The sequence below is a fragment of the Macrobrachium rosenbergii genome, chromosome 41 (assembly GCF_040412425.1).
Source record: "Macrobrachium rosenbergii isolate ZJJX-2024 chromosome 41, ASM4041242v1, whole genome shotgun sequence".
NCBI lineage: Eukaryota > Metazoa > Arthropoda > Malacostraca > Decapoda > Palaemonidae > Macrobrachium > Macrobrachium rosenbergii.
This window is the reverse complement of record NC_089781.1, coordinates 42799393-42824758: the sequence shown is the minus strand read 5'-3', so window position 1 is coordinate 42824758 and position 25366 is coordinate 42799393. Positions and strand designations below refer to the sequence as shown.

At 33.9% G+C, this 25366-nt stretch overlaps 1 protein-coding gene across 8 annotated transcripts in view; it reads right to left on the bottom strand.

Annotated features, from left to right (window-relative positions):
• Svil (Supervillin) overlaps window positions 1-25366 on the bottom strand; it is a 273565-nt gene that overhangs the window by 26941 nt on the left and 221258 nt on the right. For all 8 annotated transcript variants that reach the window (XM_067084305.1, XM_067084306.1, XM_067084308.1 and 5 more), the window contains 3 exons: window positions 16389-16541; window positions 15260-15424; window positions 9288-9698 (listed from right to left, as the gene is read on the bottom strand). In XM_067084305.1, coding sequence (XP_066940406.1) covers window positions 9288-9698; window positions 15260-15424; window positions 16389-16541 — 729 coding nt within the window. The remainder of the gene's footprint in view (window positions 1-9287; window positions 9699-15259; window positions 15425-16388; window positions 16542-25366) is intronic.

Below are 25366 nucleotides of genomic sequence, written 5' to 3'. Positions count from 1 at the left end.
TTAAAATATCTCAAAACTGAATAAGCCAGAATGGAATTCATTTTGGAATTAAAATGTGTATTTGTGATTGTAAATTCACCTTCAAAAAAATTTTCATATACAAATATCTGGCATGGTAATGGGTAACCCTTCACCACCAGTTTTCTTAAACTTACAAAAGTTTTTAAAAAAACATTTTATTTATAAGATTATTCAAATACATGTACTAACATGGTTATAGTATGAACCCGATATTTTGGCTACTATACATAAAGACGCAAAAGTAAATAACCTCTCAGATAAATTAAATGAACAAGTCTATATATCAGAGTCGCACCTATAAATAGAAAAAAGATGGTTGCTTGCCCTTTTTAGACATTATCAGATGGGAACATTTTCTGAATAAATTTAGTATATAAAGAAAAGCAACAAATAATATATTTTGTATAAATAGAAAAGCAACAAATAACTCAGCTTATATACAATGTTTTTGCAGTACATCATATTAACATAAAAATTTCTGTATCCCCCTCCAATGTTCTTGTGAACATTATATACTGCTAGTCTTGAAAATACGTTGAAAAATAAGTTGGGACTTGCTACAATAAAGCTATGAAGACCTTTATTTGCCTCATTTTATCAGGTATGACCCTATAAAATTATTAAAAATATTTCATGCATATGTAATTTTTTATAAACATAGTAAAAAATATGCTTATAAATTTTCCTTACAAAAGTGGCCATTTTTCTTTTCTGCTTTTCTTGATTTACTGTATACAATATTTCATTACAAGTTTGGTGGCTAAGTATGACTATCACACATATCATAACAGTACATAAGAGAATATTTTGTCACTGTTGATATTTCACCTCTAATTAAAAATATTTAAAATGCAAAATTGTAAGTGATGGCAACAAATTGTGCTACTTATAACTCAAGCCTTGGTGTCACCATCCAAAGCAAAGGAGTGTGTGTGTATATGTATGTATGTACCCAACACAAACGGATGTGTTTATCTTTTGGGTTGTAGAAATAAAAAAAATTAGAAAATACAGTAAAAATAAAAATGAGAATACTGTAGAGCAAAATAAAAATAAAACAAGGGTAGGATTGTATGTGTGTGTGTTATAGGCTTCAATGTGATGCCTCAGATGTTGTTGTTCTCTCTCTCTATACTATATCTATTCTATTTTTTTCTGCTTTGTGACTGATGTATTTTATTACAAGTTAATATTGTACATATCCTTTAATAAAATGTGGGAAAATCATAACCGTAAAAACAAGAAACAAGAAAGTTCTAGCAAGTCAGATGTCTACCTAGCTCTCTTCACCCATCCAACACTACATCCCCTCTCCCCTCCCAGCCAGGGAAACTGCTCCCCAGCTCCACCCGCCTTCCAAAACAAACCCTTTCTCTAGTCCCAATGTGCCAGATAATGTTGAGTTCTGGTTAATGAAGATCCAGATAATATATATATATATATATATATATATATATATATATATATATATATATATATATATATATGGGTATATATATATACACATACACAGTGGATCCTTTAGATCGTGGATCAGCAATCGCGGCTTGAGTTAATCGCAGGTTTTCCTGTGGAACTTATCTCCATGTATATTGTGGAAAATTCACTAATTCACGAATTTTTTCACAGAGCAATATTCTATTCACTAAGAACTGTAATTTCATTTTATTTTCATGACTAAATACATTTTTTATGATAAAAAATTATTTACTAATTTTCAAATATTAATGTCAATGTAAACAGCAAAATATCAACAAAATGCTAAATTAAAATCCTGCAAAATCACAAAACAGCTTACCAGTGTTCATAAACACCTCAGTTCAATGCCTCTCTCTTTCTCTCTCTCTCAATATACACATCCTTTAATGAAACAACAGCAAAATATCAATAAAATATTACTTCACTTACAGCATCCATTTATACTGTATTATACTGATGTATATCATTGTAATATGTATAAAAAAAACGATCATTCCGACATTTGTAATTGTTTTTACCATAGGTATGTGTTGCCATATTTTTTTCTTTGATTTACTGAACCATACCTCTTTACAAGTTTAGTTGACTCTATGATCATCACACATATTATAACAGTACACAAGAGAATATCTTATCACTGTTGATGTTTCATCTCTAATCACCATAAAAATACCTAATTTCCTAATTTCATATATAAGCAACACAAGGCTATACTTACTCTCCTCCCCAGTCTGTCAAGGCAAGTCTCATCCCCAGCTGCTGCACTGAGACTTCATTTGTAAACACCAGTTTCTCTCTCTCTCTCTTAATGAAATATGAATTACTCTATCATAAACATTTATGTACAAAATTATCAATAATAATTCCATCAATACATTCATTTCTTTTAGCAACTAAAAAATTATTTTCCCAATTCTTTCGGTAACAGGTTCAATCAGCTGATTCTCAGAACATAAATAGTACAAACGTTGGGATGATTGATTTTTAATATAAATTTTTTGATGGTAACAGCTCAATATAATACTGTACAGCACATATCAGTACATATGGATTCTGTAAGTGAAATAACATTTCATCCATATTTTGCTGTGTTTACATTAATATTAATATTTAAAAATTAGTAAATCATTGTTACATGTACATACACAAGAGAATATTTTATCACTGTTGATTGCATTTATAATTTGGTATTTTTTTCAATGAATATTTAAATATACAAGTACTGTAAAGTATTCAACTCTATTTGTGAATTCTCAATGTTTTCCCTATATGAAAAAAGAAAACTGAACAGCTTCAATTCGGTATGTGAGAAAATGGCTGTGTTTGAATGTAGGGGAGATTTGAGTTTAGTTTTCACATGTAGCTGTAAGCCATATATTTATTATGTTGTAAGATGACTTTGAAATTATATTTAAGGTTTTAGGATGTTAGTTTAAAGTATATTTGGTGTTTGAACTATTAAAATAGGCAGTTATAAGTTTTTAGTGGGGTCTTTGGTGTTTGAACTAATAAAGTGGACAGTTATAAGCGTTGTTAGTGGAGCATTCCAATTTATCACAGATTTTTGCTTAACACAGGTGGCTGTGGTCCCTAACCCCGCAATTACTACCACTGTGTGTATATATATAAATATAAATATATATATATATATATATATATATATATATATATATATATATATATATATATATATATATATATATATATATATATATATATATATATATATATATATATATATATATATATATATATATATATATATATATATATATACATATATATATATATATATATATATATATATATATATATATATATATATATATATATATATATATATATATATATATATATATATATATATATATATATATATATATATATATATTTATATATATATATATATACATATATATATATATATATATATATATATATATATATATATATATATATATATATATATATATATATATATATATATATATATATATATATATATATATATATATATATATATATATATATATACAGTAAACCCCCATAACCACACCCCCTGCGAATATCTAAAACCCATGAATACTTAGAACCCTTCTACAAACACTTACAGCTGCCTATTTTGATAGTTCAAACACACACAAAACAAACAAAATGTTTATACAGGTATTATCCTGCTTATGATGGGGTTAGGTTAAAAAAAAAAAAAAAAACCGTTTGTTACAAAAAATGTAAGAATTACCAAAACGTCTCAAACATAGCCTAGCCTGCATTAGGGTATTCAGTACCATGTATACATATATTGCAGCCTAGCCTACACTATAAAGTATAATCTATACATACACAGTATAGAAATTATTAGTATCAGCTAATTCTGGAGGTTCATGCAAAGTGAAACTGAATAATAAAACAAGAATTAGCCGTGCCTACACTATGGTATGTTGTATACATAAATGGTAGTGTAGCCTACATTACACTGTACTCTACATTCACATATCGTATTATACAAACATCAATATAATGAACATGCATCTGTTCCATGGATCTTTTAAAATGTTATGCCTTAATTCACTGTATCCAATAATATTGTACATATATTCTTATATTGCTTTCATATTATAAATTGCGGTCATAGCGTCTCAATGTTTTGGTTTGGAAATCGTTTATGCGGTGTTTATTTTGCCGTATTTAATTCAGTTCAGAGCGCTTTTCTTGCTTCTAGTTGGCGTAAGTGAATCTCTAGATACTTTCTTTATATGGGGCAAGGTTATTTTTCATTATACGAAGTGTTTTCAAGTCGAAATATAACTAAAATATGTCTCGTTGTGAAATTAATTTATCTATTATTTTCGTTAATAGATGAAATGACGTTGGCTGTTTGGGGGCATTTGTTTTGTATAAAAAAAATTCAAGATTCCGTTCGTTATTTTCACTTGATTTCATCATAATACGAGCTTTATGTATTTATCGTTTATTGGCTAAAAATAGCAGTAACATGCTCTTTCATGAGCAGTAGTTTTGATTAAAATACTTTCTCTCCAATTTTAATTACGATTGAGTTTCATCCATGTTGCCGATGCACAATAATTTACAGTACAGTCATTAGCAGCTTCAACATGTTTTCTCAGCTTCAGCTACAACTTGCAGCCTAAATTTAGCAATATATTTCCTTGCTGATCTTTTATCCATAGCGAATAAGGGTATAATGTAAAAATATATCAGTCCTATTCTACTTAACGTCATTTGTGCTATAACCTATGGTAATTGTTTATTACCGTACGGTGGTTGAAATACCAGGTAAACGGCTGTTGTTATCCGATTCGGATCACTCGGTTATAAGCAACAGTTTCTTGGTCGGGTGTTTCCGGCTGTACGCATTTACGCAAGAGTATAACGTTACTAACAATACTCTTATCATTCACTTTTACTTTTTTAACTAGAAGATGAGATAAAGGGATGGAGGAAAGTTTGTCTTTTGTAATTTGGTCTCTCTCGCTGCCTGATTATGCTGCTGCCTGCGCCTGCGCGAAATTTTAAAAATATTTTATAAATATTGTTGTATCGGTATTAATTACTTACCCCATTGCAACTTCGAATTGTCTAAGGTGAATTATCGTAACTCGAGCATTACCTGAGTATTTCAATAGTTTTATCACAAAAAGTGCATTTAGGCATTAAAATGAGATGAAAATACAGTAATTAGTGAATGTTTCTCAGTGAATAATACTGCAAGTGGGCAAATTTTCCGTGAATAATTGGTAGATACATTCCACAGAGAAATCGGTAAATATGTGAGTCCGTGAATCGTGAGAATGCGAATACGGGGGTTTACTGTACATACACATATACTTATAGTAATGCTTCAGTTACCTGAATTAACAGAGCCAAGGGTGTCTCGGATACAGGTGAAATCCAAATAATGGCGAGTGAAAAAAAATCTGGGGTGTTTAAGGGCAACTCTGTGCCCTTCCTCACCTAACCTTGTCAATACCATATAACTGTAAACACTCAGTATGCTTATAAACAACAACCATCACACTTTAAATTGGAAACTTTACGCAAGAGCAAATTATCTACCTTTTTCCCCATATCTGGAACAAAATATACTGCATAAATACATTTAAAAAAAAAAATGCAATCTTTTTTTTCTCTCCCTAGTAAAAGACACAGTCCAGTAGGCATATAGCCTACCTGTGTTTACACACAGCCTATCATGGTTTTGTGACCATTACTGCATTTTTATCTAGCAACTTCCTTATCAGTTGTTACCATATTGTATTACTACCCGAGACAAAAATGTGTAGGCTGTGTTAAACTATAGACCTAGGCTAGCGCAGGCGTTACACTCATAGTATCCATTTAAAAAGTCAAAAAGGCTATTACAGTTGTATTATTATTATTATTTATTGATACACTATCATAATACATATAAAAAACCGATCATCGAGCCATTTGTTATGTTTACGTTCTCAGAATCGGCTGATTTAGCCTACTATCAAAAGAATTTGGAAAATAATTTTAAAGATGCTAAAAATAAACGAATATATTAACAGAATTATTATTTTTAACTTTGTACAGAGAAGTAAAATGGGTATAAAAAGGTCAACTAACATACTTCATGGTCCAAGTAAAATCCCTCAAAATCACTAAACAGCTATTTTCCTGATTTGCTTATTTACCAATGTAAACATTCCTCAGTACTCTCTCTCTCTCTCAGTACTGTACACATCCTTTAATGAAATATGAATTACTGTATCATAAACATAAAAATACAAAACTAAAACTCCAAGAAGTTCACAATGCCATCGAACAAGTAAGTGCATACATATGTACATGTTACAATTTTCTTTGGCTTTGTTCGCTTTACTCTACTGTTTTTTACAAGTTTAGTTGATTCGGTAATTCTATACATTAGCTCTGCGCCTGTTTTTACCTTTTCAACTGTTTTTTCTACACTTTTAGGGGTTCTGATACTGACAGTTCATCTGTTTGTTGTCGGCCAAATGGAATGTCCCTTCGCTGTGTTTAGTACTGGCCCGGGGGGGTTGGATACCCATACGTTAACAAGTTCTTGCACTTGCCGGGCGGGATATGAACTGTTCGAAACAGACATACCCGTGCTCTGTCTTGTGAAGATCGCGTATGGAAACCCCTTGTTGGATGGACTCCAGGGGTTAATTACAGGTTAATAAGACTCGAGTGCCAAAAATGAAAGGTAAATTCATAATTAGTAACCAAAAAACTGTAGAAAAAGCCAAGTTATAGCGCTGTCGGCTGCGTGGAGCTACTATATAGTTCTACCGTTGAGGTAAAGTATGATTAACACACACAACAGTACACAAGAGAATATTTTATCACTGTTGATATTTCATCTCTAATCACTGTAGAAATATTTAAAATGCTTATTTCACATATGTAGGCAAGGAAAAACCAAATAGGCTGTACCATGTTCACCAACAGCATGGAATGAGTGTGTGCATATGTATGTACCCTATGGACTTGAATGTATTTATAATTTTTTTTTCTAAAGCTAATAAAATGAGGAAAAGCAGTAAAATACAAATGAGAATACTATAAGCAAAAAACACAAACATAACAGTGTTAGAGCGCGTGTGTTACTATATTAGGCTTTAATGCAAACATAGCTCAGGTCTCTCTCTCTCTCTCTCTCTTTCTACTGAATATCAGCACTGTACATATCCTTTAATGAAATACCAATTACTGTACCATAAACACACACACAAAAAAAAAACTAAACAAACCCAGGAAGCTCACGACACCACGAATGAGTGTGTGGATATGTAGGTACGTGTTGTCATATTTTTTGCGTTGTCTGATTTACTGTACCGTACTTCATTATAAGTTTAGTTGACTCTGTGATTATCACACATATTATAACAGTGCAGTACACAAGAGAATAATCGATCGTTGTTGATTTTTCATCTCTAATCAACGTGAAGATATTTAAAATATGAATTTCATATGTAGGCAACACAGAACCAAAAGGCTGTAGCAAGTTCTTCAATGGCATAGAATGAGTGTGTGCATACATACATGCCTTACACATTAATCTTTTGGTTTGAAAGAATAAAAAATGAGAAAATACAGGAAAAATATAAACAAGAATACTAAAGCATAAAGTATAGATAAAAAGTAAAGGATGTGTGTTATTGTGCTTAGACTCTGATGTAAACATACATACTTCAGTTCTCTCTCTCTCTTGTAGCCTACATACAGGATTGCGTTCATATTTTGGTTTCAAAAAGTAAATACAGTGGAACCCCCGTATTCGTGGGGGTTAGGTACCATAACCCCCCATGAATACCGAAAATCCGCGATATATGGGAACCATTCTAAAAATGCTTATAAATGTGTATTTAAATAGCTGGAGACCCCTTTAAAAATGCTTATAACTGCCTATTTTTATGTTATTTTTGTGACTTAAACCACTTTTTAGTCACAAAAAAATATGAAAATACAATAATCAGCTAATATTTTTTGACAAAAACATCTGCGAATTACGGAATTTTCCACAACTTATTGAAAAATGCATCACAGAAAATCTACGAATAACTGAACCCGCAATGACTGAACCGCAAATAAGCAGGGGTCCACTGTAACGAGAAAATATGGCAAAAATAGGAGGGAGAATACTGTAGCATAAAACATAAATAAAAAAGTGAAGGAGTGTGTTTGTGTTACTGTACTTTGATGCAAACATCCCTTGGTTGTTGTTTCTCTCTCTCTCTACCGTATCTAAGCACTGTACATATCCTTTAATAAAAGGTGAATTAATGTACTGTATCATAAACATAAAAACATGAAACCAAACAAGCTCTATCAAGTCAGGTCTACCTAGCCCTCTTCATCCATCCAACACTGCATCCCCACCCACCTCCCAGTCATAGAAACTGCTCCCCAGCTCCACCCACCTTCCAAAACAACCCCCTTCTCTGAGCCTTCTTCTGCCCAGCCTTACTGCCCCTCCTCTTCATGACGGCAAGCCATCCTCCATGGAAACTTCTTGAGGCCCGCCCCACCCTCCAAAACCCTTTCCCGGTCAGTCTGAGCGTTGGCAGTGTTACCAACATTTTCTCGAGGCCGTGGAACATTGCCACCCATCGGAGGGTGGTTTTTTCAATTTTTCAAAAGATTTCTATATATCATATATCTCTGGGACCTTGATCTCTGGTCAAGGTGTGTTGAATAATGGATCTAGCTAAATGTATATATATATATATATATATATATATATATATATATATATATATATATATATATATATATATATATATATATATAAGCGATCTAGCTAATGTATGTGTGTGTGTGTGTGTGTGTGTGTGTATATATATATATATATATATATATATATATATATATATATATATATATATATATATATATATATATATATATATATATATATATATATATATATATATATATATATATATATATATGTGTGTGTGTGTGTGTATTTGTTAGTAACGCATACAAAGGTTTTCCTTTTCCATATACTGTATATGCCCTACTTCTTCAGGCCTCTGCAACCTTGAATACATCTGTGTAATCTCTTTTCTTTTCTACTCTGTTATTTAATTTACTGACCATGTAATTCTAAAGGGAATTGTTGGCAGATTTATTCTGAAGAGTAAATAATACAGAACATATGTATTGTATATTCAACTGTTCAAACATTCATTGCATTATGCAAATCATAGAGTTTTAAAGAATAATAAATATTCCTGAAAAAAATCTAAACAAACAGTATACGTCTTTTTTACCTTTCGTGTATGGCGAAGAGCTTTTGCACCATGCCACAAATGTATAGTGCTTGAGATGCTATTTACAAGCATTAAACAGCCACGAGACCTTAAGTGCATGGCATCCAGATCTACTTCAACCAAATGACCTTCATTTTCCACCTCTCCACGAACAACATATAATCGACAAGAGTTCTTTTCCGAGGTATCTTCATGATGTCCCATGTGTATAACTAATCCTCCTTTGAAAAGATTCAAAAATGCTGGTGGTTCCGTGCCCATTGAGACTCGAATATGTGGACCTCGCTCCTCATCAAGCTCAACAGTCATTAAAGCTGATGCGCCTTTATCTGAAACAGAGCTCCCTCTTCCCTGCCAGAAGAAATAGGCTACACGTGATCTGCCAGTTACATTGTGCTTGGAAGGTTCACCCTGCAATAAAAGATAAGGCATTTCAGCATACGTGAAAATGTTTCATTCATACCCTCTGCATTCATCATTTTATGATTACTGTACTCTTTATTGTACTACCTTACCACTAGCATCAAATAAACGAAATTCATTAACTTAAAATCTATATTCAAATTTAAATAAAGTGAAATGACAGGACAAGCTACTGTTTTCACTTGAAACTTTTGATCTGCACTACTGTATATCTCTGTAAATTAGTTAATGATCCATAAGTCCTTAAATGGCAGTTTCTTGAAATCAAAGTTTGGCTTACTAGTCCTGCTTCTGAAAATATGAACTCTATATTTCGTAAAAATGACTTCTGATTACTCTTACAGAAAGTGATGAATTTCTAACAAACCAAAAAAAGTCACATGTAACATTTGTAAAAATTAACTTTAAAAACCTTTTACACTGTGGTACTGTAATTCTTCTGACAGAATTTCTTTCAGTTGTTACATTCATGCAAAATAAATATATAAACAAAAAACTACACAGCAAAATCCTCTTAAAACATACAATAAACTTGGAGAGGTCTCAAAATGGCAACTGGTAACTAAACCAGTTTGAAATGCTGTTCGAAAATATCAGTGATAGTACTGTAATAAAATACTGAAATTATTGGCTCTTGGGCCAGGCAGAATTACTTATTTTCATCAATTTAGGGATTCTGGTCAGTCAGTAAACATCACCTTTTGGTAAGGTGATACCCCTGTAACCTATTTAGTAAGTGTTAATAAAATCTGAATTGCTCCAGTATGAAAAATTCATGATATAATTCATGAGAGAATATTCCTGGTTATAGGTAATTCACTCAAGTGGCCTTTAAATTGTTAATAAGTGTAAGCACAAAATACATGACATAAAATTGCCAAAAATAGGAAGAAATAGTCTGTAACAAACATGAAATATACATTTACATTACATTTGTCATAATTTAAGTTTAAAGCTTTAGTGCAGTTTAGAAAAAAAGAGAGAGAAAAGAAAGCACACTCTCTCCCTCTCTCCCCACTAACATGAAAGGCAAGAGTGAGATGCAAAGGGAATGTTCTTAAAGGGGACAAATATCTGAAACTTTTGAACCACCTATGGAGTTGCAAATGGCAAAGAAGAACTTAGTGAAGGTGATTGTAAGACACAATTTTAGTTGCCACTGCACTGTTCCCAGTAACATTCCAACCCTCCAAGTCTTTCACTTTGCCATGATTAACACTGGGTCCATTCTCTGCCAAATTTTCAACCTTTATTAACAATTTATCTAATTAACAAATAATCAGATTTCACTTCTGGTTCTTCTTCCCTTCCACTTTCCACTGCATAATTTTCTTTCACAACATGTGACTGGTTATGACTTCCTATAGCATGGTGGCATCAGCAACATTAACTTCTTGAAATCTATCTTCGTTAAATTTTGACATACTTTGCCTGAAGTTTTTTCCAATTAGCATTCATATTTTTAAAATATTTATTATTTAAAACTTTACATGCCTGCCAGTTTCATGGACATACAGGTCATATAAGTTCCACTCTTCTACTTAATTACCCTTCTCTTGCCTCAGTGGTCCACCAGATAGAGTAGTCATGTGGTAGTATCTTGGGTAGGCTATACAGAAGAGTACTGATGCTAATTCACAATATCAACTTTGTTCACTGGTGCAAAGTTTGGTGAATGTGGCCTAAAAATGCAAATGTAGTGATACTGAAAAATTCTGCCCAACCTAAGAGTTTGTAAAGTTCCTGCTTTAGGTGAAAACAGTAATTATCATAGGTGAAAACAGTAACTATCAAAGTCTTAGGCAAAGCAAATAATTCTGCTTCACAAGTGGCTAGGATGTACTAAGAAAAAATCATCTATTAAGGTAAAAGTGAAAGGAATAAAGTGAATTTGTGCCAGTTTTGCTAGTGCCACTGCAACTTGCTAGGTTGCTAAAGTTACATCTGTATTTATGTATAAGTGTTTCGTAAAGTTGGAATATGATTTTAATTTATGGTTTAAAGACAAACAGATGTGCTCCAGTACACAGTGAGGTGTTGCATCATAGGGCACTTGGTTTTCATGACCATTTTTATAACACCAAATGAACCAACCATTTACAGTGCCTTACAGATGGCTCAGTACCATATGAAATAGAAATGGTTTTAAAAAATTGCAAAATAAATGGAGAATCTACACCTGCCAATGAAGATGCTGCTACTAGTGTATTGGCACAATTAAAATAGGTGACAAGGGAGAGGATATCTCCCACACCAAGTGGTCAACGTTGATGAAACAGGTCTGTTCTAGGTGCTGAAATGAATATACTGTACATCCATAGAAGTGCCAAACAGGTTACAGGACTCTAAACATGAAGTCTGATTAACCAAGTAATATGTGACAATGATGCAAGTCATTCGATAAAACCTGACATCACCTACATAGTTTTGCCTTTGCCTTTGTTTCATGCCTGATGTCTTAGTATTTACAGTAAACCCCCCATATACTTGGGGGATGTGTACCACACAACCCCGCGAATAGCTAGAGCCCGCGAATACTTAGAAGCTTTCTAAAAACACTTAGAACTACCTATTTTGATAGTTGAAACCCACAGAAAAACTAAAAATGCTTATACAGGTATTATCCTACTCACAATGGGGTTAGGCTCCAAAAAAAACCCATCGTTTGTTGGAAAAAACTTATCTCAAATATAGCCTAGCCTACACTAGGGTATTTGGTACCATGTATACATATACTGTATGGTAGCCTAGCCTACACTATAAAGTACTGTATACTCTATACATACACGATATAGTAATTATTAAAATCAGCTAATTCTGGAGGTTCATGCAGAGTGACTTATGATAATTCAATACAAAGAGAAATTGAATAACAAACAAGAATTAGCTTAGCCTACACTATGATATATCGTATACATATACGGTACTCTATATTCACATATCGTATTATACAAACATCAACATAATGAATATGCATCTTTTCCATGGATCTTTTAAAATGTTATGCCTTAATTCACTGTATCCAATAACACTATATATATTCTTATATTGCTTTTATATTATAAATTGCGATCATAGAGGTCAATGTTTTGTTTTGGAAATCGTTTATGCGGTGTTATTTCACCATGTTTAACTCAGTTCAGAGTGCCTTTCTTGCTTCTAGTTAGCACAAATGAATCTCTAGATACTTTATTTATATGGGTCAAGGTTATTTTTCGTTATACTGTACGAAGTGTTTTTAAGTCAAAATATAACTTAAATACGTCTCGTTGTGAAATTAGTTTAACAATTTTTTTCGTTAATTGATGATGTTGGCCATTTGGGGGCATTTGTTTTGTGTAAAAAAAAAAAAAGTTCGTTCACTATTTTCACTTGATTTCGTCATAATACGAGCTTAACATATTTATCGTTTATCAGCGTAAAAATAGCAGTAATATGTTCTTTCATACCCAGTAGTTTTGATTAAAATACTTTCTCTCCAATTTTAATTACGGTTGAGTTTCATCCATGTTGCCGATGCACGATAATTTATAGTCATTAGCAGCCTCAACATTGTTTTCTCAGCTTCAGCTACAACTTGCAGCCTAAATTTAGCAGTATATTTCCTTGCTGATCTTTTATCCATAGCGAATAAGAGTATAATGTAAAAATATATAATTCCTATTCTACTTAACGTCATTTGTGCTATAACCTACAGTAATTGTGTACAGTATTACCATATGATGTTTGAAATACAAGCAAAAGGGCTATTGTTATCCATTTGGTGATAAACAAAACAACAGTTTCTCGGTCGGTTGTTTATGGCTGTACGCATTTACGCAAGAGTATAACGCTACTGATAATACTTTTACCATTCTCTGTTACTTTTTTAACTAGAAGATGGGATAAAGAGTTGGAGGAAAAGAAGCTGGTCTAGCGTAAGTTGGTCTCTCTTGCTGCCTGATTGTACGCTGCTGCCTGCGCCCGCGCGAAATTTTTAAATATTTTATAAATATTGTCGTATCGGTATTAATTGCTTACCCCATTGCAAAATCAAATTATCATAAGGTGAACTATCGTAATTCGAGCACTACAATACCTGAGTATTTTAATAGTTTTATCACAAAAAGTGCATTTAGTCATGAAAATGAGATGACAATACAGTAATTAGTGAATATTTCTCAGTGAAAAATACCATGAATGGGCAGATTTTCAGAAAATAACATATATACTGTATATGTTTCATAGAAAAATCCATGAATAAGTGAGTCCGCGAATCGTGAGACCGCGAATACAGGGGGTTTACTGTATAACCTTGAAAAGAAGCAGTATCACATACAGTAGTTGTACAAGTCTATTAAAAATGCAAATATTATTGCATTATATTGGATTTATCTTATGGGAGGACTTTTTTTCAGTTTCAGAGGAATTTAGAAAAGTCAAAACTCTGAAGTTACAAGATCTGAGTCAGAGTGGACCTATATCCCTTAATAGGAGAAACGCAATTTCTGGTGTCTAAGAAAAAAAGGAAAGTTTGCTAAAAATGGAAAAGAAGCTTCTGGGAGATACTGTTAATTAGTGTTTAACAACAGAATCTTCAAAAAAGGTTGTGGAAACATACTCAATGGCCAAGTGGCTCTTCAAGGAAAGTTATACAGGTTACCTCAATACTGTATACCAAATGTAGCACAACAAGTTTCAGAAATTTACCATGCTCTCTAGAAGTCGAAGGTTACGTTTTACATACAACTATCCTATCCCAAAGGAAGGTTATCTTTGTTAGATGGTAATCAGAACGCCTGTTTTTGACCTCTGAATGAAGCGTATAAATTAACCTCAGCTAAAATAGTTAATAAACAATAGTACAGTATACAAAAATAAACATAGTCACAAGATTCTTTCTCATGGTGGTAAACTATATCAGAAGAATCAATGGGCGAGTAATTATTTAAATGCTGTATATCAATGTTACTGAAATTTTCACTCTTCTCAAATAACTACCAAAAGATAAATTGCTGTTTGTTAAAGGGTTTACCAGTAAATAATATAATAGAAAGGCTATTGTAATCAAGCATGTTTGTGGTAGTTTTACAAAGGGTAACAATGTACAAAACATTTTCACGTTTTGAGGATTAAATATGCTTTTCTTGTTTGTGATATCTATATTATGTGGATTTTAATCTTTATTTTATTTTCATTTTGTTCTATTTGGGAAGTCAAAGGGAAGTCAAGCTTGTGTATGTTTTCACAATGTAATATTATTCCATATTTCTAATACAGTACAGTATTTTTAGTGTGGTGTTCAGCTTTTCCTATGTCTGAGACTTAAAAAACTGCTACATAAGACTAAATCCAATACTATCAAAATCTTGAAATACTGCACCATCTGTGGCCCAACGGAAATGTTTGGTCAAGGTTTACTTCTGCTTAATTATAAGTAAACTCTATAGTTAACAGAAATGAACAGCTTAATTATAAGTAAACTCTATGGCTAATAGAAATTAACAGCTTAATTATAAGTAAACACTATGGCTAATAGAAATGAATACACTATGAAATATAACTTTTACCTTTAGAGTTCTTCCTGTGGCAGTAACAAGGTAGTACCATCGAACCACATAAGTATCTCCTGCAAACAAATGGTTGTTGACATCAGCCTCGACTAAGACCTTCCCATATTCAGACACATGCCATACTTTGTAATCGTTGGTAGAGATGCTCAAAAGTCGACGTTCCTGCAGTCGTAATATATCGTGTCGAGCATTTAATTATTGTCGTGTTCATATGACAACCATCCATCCACAATGTTGATTGAAGAATGACAGCATTTTCCAACAGGGTATGTTAGTCAATTCAAATGTAAACCATTCAGATTGTACCAGCAAGTAGCAGAGAACAGATGACCAAACCAGGAGGGTGGTGGAGAAAGGTGATTTTGGGAATAGTAAGGAATAATTAGCAAAGGTTCAAAGGCAAAACTCAGGGTCAAAAAATGGTATATAAAATATTAAAATAATTAATCACTTAAAATAATTAGTATGATTAAATCAAAATAATATTATTTCATAAAACACTAACTAAAATAATGTAAGAGGAATAAAAAAATTATATGCATACTGGAATAACAGCATAACGAATACATAAAAGCTAAAATACAGTGGGTAAGTTAGGAGAAATAAGGGAAAGACAGGCAACAAAAGCTGATGTTACAAAAAAGAAAGGATATTTTTTTCTTGCAAGGCACTAAAGCAGAAGGATAAAGGTTAAACAGACAACTAGAAGATGGGCAAGTGAAGAATTAGCGACAACTCCAGATGGGACTTATGAAACTTATTTCAAGTTTCAGAGCACCAAAGACTGGAACTAGCTACCCCAAGCAAACTACTATAAAACACTGAAAGTTGATCCATTTACACCACTAGGTATAGAGGTGAGAAAGGCACCTCTCACTATCTACAGGCAGTCTAGCCACTGACTAGCAGCAGCTATTATAATCTAATGGCCACTGTTCAACAGTGACTATTAAGAAGCCTAAGACAAATTAACAAGGCACAAAAAGTCTCCAAGTTGTATGACAGAAGCTTTGAGAGGGCTGCAATCTACATTAGATCACAAGTCATGATAGTTGAGGCAAATAACAAGAAAGCTAAGCAGTGATGAAGATCCATAAAGCCGCAGATGTCAATATAATTAGCGCACCTCCTCATCATAGTACTCTACCCCTCTGCCTAGATGGCTCATTTCCAACACTAAATCTGGTTCCAGGGGTAATGTCTCCAGCATAACAGATGCATCACAAGGTTGAAGTTCACTCACTGGAGGCACATAACGATTTAAATCTTTCTTCACTTCCTGAAAATGTAAAACAATATTGACATGTATGACATATACAAAGTTTTGAATAAGTCTGTGACTGATATGTAAGAAATCTACAAAATTTTGCAAAAGTTTGATCCATAAATACAAGCTACTTCTTTTACTTATGGTGTAATGCCTTGAACAGTGCAGTGATATAAAGAAGTCTCAAGTTTTCCTCTCTGGGGAGTGTCTAAATTTAGAAGGCACCATCTGCTTACAAAGTCACCACTGCCATACAAGTTTTTGCGATTGATGCAGATGCTTCAATTCTTTATGGTGAGTACCTCTACAATTTAAAACTTTTTTTTTATACCTATATTGAGTCACACCTTTTGTGGGAGGCAACATAAGTCCTTTGCATTTTTCAAGGATTAAGGTTAATGACATTAGTGAGAAGGACCAGTAATTTCAATGACTATATGGCCTGGTTAAGTGAAGTTAGGATTGAATAGAGGCAAGTTTAGGTAGCTACATTACCATGTGCCTTTTATGCCCAGATTTACCACTTACTTTCCTGCATTTTGCCACAATCAAGTTCAGGTACTTCCAGGGCCTTTGCTAGAGGCATCCTGGAAGTTGTTTGTCAAATTAGTAAAATTATATGACATTTTGACTGAGAATGAATCTGTATTACATATACTGTACACATACATATGGTGTGCAATGTTACCTGAAAATCTGAATGTAGCAAAACATGTGAGTGTAAGTGGTAAATCTAGACAAAAAAGGTGCATGATGATGTAGCTACCTAAACTTGCCTCTTTACTAAATCCTAACATCACTTAATCAGGCCATATATTCAAATTGGTAACTTGGTTCAATGGAATGATGAAGTCTACTGGCATTTTCAAGTTCAGTACATGGAAACCCTAACAGATAAGCATCATAGATAATTGATTAGGCCAATAAACATTGGATTTGCTAAAGCCATTGTCCTCCATGACGATCAATCATCATTTTCTATGTTAGGATTTCTGAGACAAAATCTAAGTACTGTCCTCAAGACTAAAGCTTCTATCGTATGTGTGTGTGTGCTGCACCTGTAAACATGAAAAATATCTTATCACGTAATACATGGAATTAATACTCCCACTGAACAGATTTTCATACCATTTCAAATGGTGAGGGTGAGGGAAAGCACCATTAGTTAAAGTGGGTGAAACAGTTCTCCAACGTCTTTTAATCTTCATTGATAAGAGTTAACAGAGTCAAATGGTAGAGAAGACCAATTCTGACATTACCACCTACTTCAGTCCAGCTATTGTCTACGGATCATCAAATGGACTTTGGGTATTCCCTTAAATCCTAGGTCAGTTATTAAGTCCATTTCCCTCATGCTGTTTTAGTCCCAGAGAAATTAAAATGTCAAAAGCCCCATAAAGTATTTCATTTACATCAGGAGAAGTGATTTCAATTCAGAGAGGAATACCTATTTTGTATAATCCCAGAGAAATTACAGCATCAAAAGCACAATAAAGTATCTCTCTTTCATTTACATCAGCAAAAGCATTACCTAAAGCACCTATTTTAGTCACCTTAGACAACAACACACCAATGCCCAGTATCACAGATATATATCTGAAGAGAGCACTGATGTCAGCAACAAAAATTTGTGACAGAATGGCAAAAGAAGTTAGCTGCTATTGTTGTATGCTTTAGCTGAAACTGTCAGTCCAGACAAAATTAAAGCAACAAACAGGAGATACAAAAAGCAATAGAGACTGAACCTAAAACAGCTCTCTCAAGGGTTGAATTTTCATATACCTGGCATGGCTGTACTCTGAAAAATGTTTTAGCTCATGGACAAATTACACCTCTGTGGGATTCATTTAATCAGAAAGACTGGAATTTATCACATTTTAACTTTAGTTCTGGGATATAAGAGTGATTTAACATTATAGGTATCATTTAAACAAACTTCCTCCTCACCATCAAAAACATTATGAAATAAGTTTTTCCCTCACGTTTAGACATGAAAAGCGTTCTTTCCATTTACCTCTGTCTTGTGCACTTTTTGCCTAAACTTCACTTGGTCTAGGTTTTCATTTACACCATTTTCCATGACTGTGGCTCTTTTTAAAGTTAGTTCTTGAAGCCTAAGTTTGCAGGGATTACATCCAATAATCATGAAACTTCAAGATATATTTTATATTCAACCTAATTACACTCAGTACCTTTACCCTTATAACTAAGTAAAAGACTAAAAAAAAAAAAAAAGCCTACAGAGCAGATACTGTTATTCTTCCTGCTTTCTCAATCCCTGCTTCATAGTTTACTGTGTCCTCACAGTAACAGAAAGGTTCTACCTCTTCTAAGACCCACCCTCCTACCACAACATGGTTCTCCACTCCCCTCTCTTCTCTATGTGCTTTTCCTATGCATTTCAGACATAAAAAAATATCTCACTAAATATACTTTATGGAATCCCAGCATCTCTTGTGATACAACTCTTACATATTCATTAAGACCCTTCCCCCTTTTAAACATTTCCAAAATCTGTTCCACAGGTTCTTGCTGTTGTCACTAGGTCATCTGCAAACAATAGCTCACAGGGCCCTCTTTTCTACCATTCTCTGAAATTTCTTTCACAGGTATAAAGAGCAAATAGCCTATGGCTACTCCTCGAAGGACACCAACGTTTATCTTAAATTATAATGATTCAAATGTTTTCATCAATACACAGTACTATAATCTATTCCTTTTTGCATGGGACTTTCCCTATAGTTAATTATAAAAACTGCTTCTGCTGCTGACCTCTCTGACATAAAGCCAAACTGACAATGATTAATTTCAACAATTTTTCTTAGTCTTTCAAAAGTACCTCTGTCAATATTTTCAGAGCATGCTCAAGCAATCTTATACATCTTATACATTTCTATAATTTCCAAACTACAGTACATCCCCTTTTCCTCTGTATGCCATTAATGTAAGGCTCCCCTAGGCCTTTTGGCACTATCTCTGCCTTTGGAGGTTTTCATAAATATCATATTCTGGTAAATTTATCAACAACCAAGTTTCACGCTACTTTTATTAAATAACTTATATTAGACAGTCCTGGGGTCTTTTCCATATTTCATCTTCCTAACAGTCTTTTAACCTCATCAGATATTATAATCTCTACTGGTCCCTAAAATATGCCAACATCCTCCAGTTAATACAGGTAACAATTTTCTTCAATTAGATGATTTTAAACTATAATACTGCTTCAATCATTCTAACATCTCTTTTTTTTTTTTTTACTCATATTTTTTCATTCTCATCTTTAACATACTTCACACCTTTCATATCTCCATCTTTCCTCAGCCATGTCACTATTTTGCATACTTAAGTCTTTCCTCTCTGCTGTGTTTTACTGTAACCCTACACCTCTTCTGCATCATCAACACAACAATGTTCTTGACGGGGTGTTCTCCTTTACTTCCTTTCCAGTAAACATAAGCTTGGATTATCTTTTCTCCATCCCACTCTTTTAACATTTAAAACATGTCTAAGACATTTTTTTTTTATTTTCTAGTCAACATCAAGTCACACAAAAGTAGGTGAAAAAGGCTAACTCTCTCTCTACTCCTTAACTGCTTCCAGGTCTAAAATTCTTTTGACATACCTGCCACTGTCTTGATCCTACCTTCACGCTGATGTACCATCAATGCAAGACTTTTTCCCAATGTATGCCCATCATATTGCTCATCTTTATTAGCTATCTACACAAATATACCTACAACTACAACTACAGCCATCAGCCAAGATAAAAAAACTTTATAGATACTGGATGCACAGCCATCTTGACATATTCTTCCTCTATTGCTCCCTTGGTCTTCATATTGGTTATTTTTCTAACCAGTGCTATGAATCCATTTTTAGTAGTTCTGGAGCTACTAGAGGCCACAATAATGGAAAAAGAGGGGTTGATGATATTCAGAAAATAGTATCCTCTACCACGAATTTAAGGAAATAGGATCCTCTACCTTGAATTCATACATGATCCACTGGCCTAGGGTGACCTTCTCAAGTTTTCTGTGCTTTATGCAGATATCCCTATCTAGAAAACTTAGGCAAGCAGTCACTTTTTCCCTTGCCTTTTTCTTCAGACCACAAGCCCTAACTGAGATTCTCAGAATCTCATGAGTAACCATGCACCACGAGACAATAAGCTTGTCTGCAATGTCTTCAGAGGGACAACTTCCCATGGAAGTCCCAGGTCTTTCCAATACCATGAATATCTGGTCTTAGATTACTAACAGTTCAACTTCCTCTCCTCTGAGGAGTTAGATTATGTTCTGTGGAAGATTTAAAAGCTTTTCGATGCACCACAGGTCCCATGGATAATGGAACAGATTCAGTGGTCCCCTTCTCACACAAATAGCCCATGTGTTTTATAGTTCTGATGCTATTCAAGAGGATATAGAATTACACTGTTTGAGAAGCACGTTCATGGCAAGTGTTCTCATCTGCTGCAGAAAGACCTGACTTGCTGAGGCAGACAGTAATCTGGCAGACCAGGTGAATATCATCAGTAGAGCAACCTTTAGAAAACAATTGTACCCAGGCATGAAGTTACCACTCACACCAACTTCAGGACCGCAAGCATCAAGACAGGCAGGCCCTGGTTATCGGCGGGGCTTCCGTTCCTGATGGTGTGATGATAACCAAAAATTACTGATAACTGAAAATCAGTGATAATAGCGCCGATCCCTGGTTATTGACACCGATAACCAGGGGTTTTTGGCGCTGATAACCAGGGATCAATGCCGATAAATGGGGACCAGCGCAAATCAGTGCCAAAAATCCAGTTATCATTGTCACTAGACAAGCGCCGTAAAACCGCATGGCCAATAACCAAGACCGCCAATAACCAGAGAATTCCTGTACTGCCTACTCTATGATGGTGAGGAATTCTGGAATTTGCAGAGCCTCCTCCGAGAAATCAGGTAAAAATCTGTAGTTTTATGGGGCAGCATTAAATCCATACACTATGATGCAGATTAATGTCATCTTATACATAAAGCCCAAAGTTAAATCCTCTTAGCTCCTCATGTTATACCAATTAATAACATAGTATTTTATCAAATGCGGTAAACATCCATGTGTCATCAATCTCAGCTTGGCAAATCAGAACAGTTTTGCCACAGTGTTACAGCCTTTATCAATTGCTGGCCATTATCAATGATGTCCTACTTTCCAGTGTTCAGGGATGCTGTATTCTTCAGAAACCCCACTCTGATACCTAATCTTCCCATACCTGGGAGAAGTTAAGTTGCACATCTGTCACACCAATCCCTTAAAAGTTCATCTCAGTCTTACTGGGAAGAAGAAACAGCACTTCAAGTGCAATGGTTAGAGTGTAGTATTTCATTTCATGGACCACCCCCTTTGCATGTGTCTTAAAAGTTGAAGTAAATGGAGGCTAATGTTTTCAACCGTGCAAGGATGATCATCGCCTTGCTAGTCTGAATATCCCTTACTGCTTCCTCAGCTGCAAAGTTTAAGATATGGATATTTAAGGAAATGAGTTCACGCCATTATTATACCTGAAACAGGCTAAATCCTCTTCAACTTTAAGACTATTTTTCTTTGCTCCTAAGGAAATGTCAATGGTTCCTTCTACATCACTGTATCAACCTCCTTTGCTGTTGATGTGGAAGCATTTTTAATTACTACCAGGCTCTCTCTCTCTAACCAGTTTCTCTTTAGGTGGTCTGGCATTCTTCCCTGAGATATAATTTATAGGAAGACAAACTTATACTTTCCTCCGTTCAGCTTCAAGATGGTATGCCTCATGATGTCTGCCTCTCATTTGGTGAGACTGAGCTGTCTTTTCCTTTTGTCTAAACTTGTCATCTGAAAAGTGGGATTTCCTTACACATTTTCCCTGTGCACAGCCTGTCTTTTTATTTTGTGTCTACTCATGGCAGATGAAAAGGGCATTTCCTTCTGCATTCTCCCTGTGCACAGCCTGTCTTTTTATTTTGTCTACTCATGGCAGATGAAAAGGGCATTTCCTTCTGCATTCTCCCTGTGCACAGCCTGTCTTTTTATTTTGTCTACTCATGGCAGATGAAAAGGGCATTTCCTTCTGCATTCTCCCTGTGCAAAGCCTGTCTTTTTCATCTATGTCTACTCTTGTCAGATGAAAAGTGGGATATCCTTTTTCTTTTCCTTGTACTCAGAATATATAGTGCTTGAAATAATAAAATATAAAGAAATAAAAAATGACACTAGAGTAAGGATGTAGTAAATTATACCAATTCATTTTATGGTAACTTTCTCAGCTGTGAGAAAGTGACTTCGCCATTTAAGGCCAGCCCAGTCCCACTACCTAGCTCACCAACATTCAGTGACCAGTGCTAATGCCTCCATAATATCTCCTAAATTCATTATACTGTAATCATGGTAGTTTAATTCACAGTATATAAATAACAGGTGATTTTGCATTTATTGCTACACCCCTCCAAATTACATCTATGGTTTGAATGTTTTTCCTAAAAGCTGAGTGTCAAACACTCGACAGTCATTCCCCAGTTTATTATTAAGTAGCTTTATCAGACCAATGAGCTAATTATTTAGTTCCCAAAGGACTAGCCTAAAGTGATTTCCAAGAATCAGTAAACTCCTGACTCAAATCATACAAAATATCAAATAAAATTTTTTTTATAAAAATAACACTTTTCCCACCCTTTTAACATTTTTGTTTCTATATTCAATCACTATCCATTGATACACTGCTATTCTCTCCTGGGATGATGGATTCCTCTAATATTAGGGAACTTAAAATTTTGACTGCCTTTAAGCATTTGGGGAACAGGAGATTCAGACTACAGACCATGAATTCCAGTTCAGTGCTATAGTGATATCTGAAGAGATAACCATGAAATATGGTCTAGATCTGACTGTGAACCTCCTTTAACATTTTACTGACATGTAGTCATGATCTCAGTAGGAGTTTGGTTAATCTTAACCAATGCTATGTTTAACTCTAAAGCACTCTTTAGTTGTAGTACAAAATCCCTTTTCATCATTATTACGGATGCTCTAGTTATTTCAAACTTGTCTTTAAGGGATAATGCAGTTGATATTCCTAAAACTACAAATAAAAAAATGGATACCTTGTTTTAATGTCTTGATCTTTTCTTCACTCCAAATAACTAGCACTTTATAAGTATTGTACTTTTTTATCCCTATGTGCAATACAACTTACATGTTTAGAGCATAACTTCCCTTGTCCTCCATCTTGGCAGGGTTGAATAAAAGGCAAATTGTTTGAACAGTTCCACTGAACTTCATTTCTTTCTACATTCTCTTCTTTCCAATTACAAATTGCCTTTATTGTCTCATTTCAATTTATATCATTTTGGTCATTGCTTTACTAAGATGAGGAAGAGTCCCCCCTCCTCTCAGGCAGCTTTGTAACATCTACCATGTGATCCTTTCTCACTTCATTCTATAGAAATTAGCAATCTAGCTACTGCTTACATTTGTTTGGTCTCTTTCCCTTATTGCAGCATCTTGCATTTCTCTACCTACTCCTTATTTCCATGGTTTCTGTAATCTTTTACCTTTCAGGAACCAGGTATATCACTTTAGGGTTAACCTCCACTTTTGTACATTTTTCTTCTTGTTTTCATTAGAACTGAACTAGATAAGGGGACTGGGTTGCTTGTCCCATCAGTTTCTGATCTAAAAATATCTAAACATGACTTATACTTAACTTAATGCCCAGAAATATTAAAATTCCTACAACTAAAAGTATATATATATATATATATATATATATATATATATATATATATATATATATATATATATATATATATATATATATATATATATACATATATATATATATATATATAGAGAGAGAGAGAGAGAGAGAGAGAGAGAGAGAGAGAGAGAGAGAGAGAGAGAGAGAGAGAGAGAGAGAGAGAGAGAGAGAGAGAGTGTGTGTATCGATTGTTATTCAGTTTTCCTGGGCAGTGCCGGGTTGTCAGGTAGTATAAGTATATGTATATGTATATGTATATGTATATATATATATATATATATATATATATATATATATATATATATATTATATATATATATATATATATTATATACATATATATATTATATATATATATATATATATATATATATGGCAATATATATATATATATATATATATATATATACACATACATACATATATACAATACTGACTGAGTACTAAGCTCAGGAAAACCTGAATGACACTACTCTCTCTCTCTCTCCCCAGCCATCCCTGTCTCTTTCCCTCTTTCTTTTCCCTAACACCCCTTCTACTTTCTCTCTTTCTCTCTCTGTCTCTCTCTCTCACATCCTTTCCCTCTTTCTTTCTCCCACTCTCTCTTTCTCTCTCCAACCCTCCCAGTCTCTTTCCCTCTTACTTCTCCCTAACACCCGCTCTACTCTCTCTCTCTCTCTCTCTTTCACTTCCTCTCCCTCTCATTCTCTCTCTGTCAGCCCCTTCCCAACCCCCATCCCCTTTGGTGTCACTGACATCTTAACCCCACAGTATTCTTTTCCAGATAATAAGTCATATGTAGTATACTGAAATTAGGTATGATAAATTCGTAAAGTTACTAAGTCTATGGTTTGAGGACTAAGAGTGGCTACCAAAAATAAGTTTTTCCTATGTCAAAACCTGTTTTATGATATCATAGCCATTGTGTCCTCATAGAAGCTGCCCAAAGAAATTGACAGGAGATGAAATTGGCTTACCTCCTAATAAATAAATCCCAACAACCCAGATTAATTTTTGGTCTGAGGTATAGTCACAGGTCATTAACCATTTTCTTTATTCT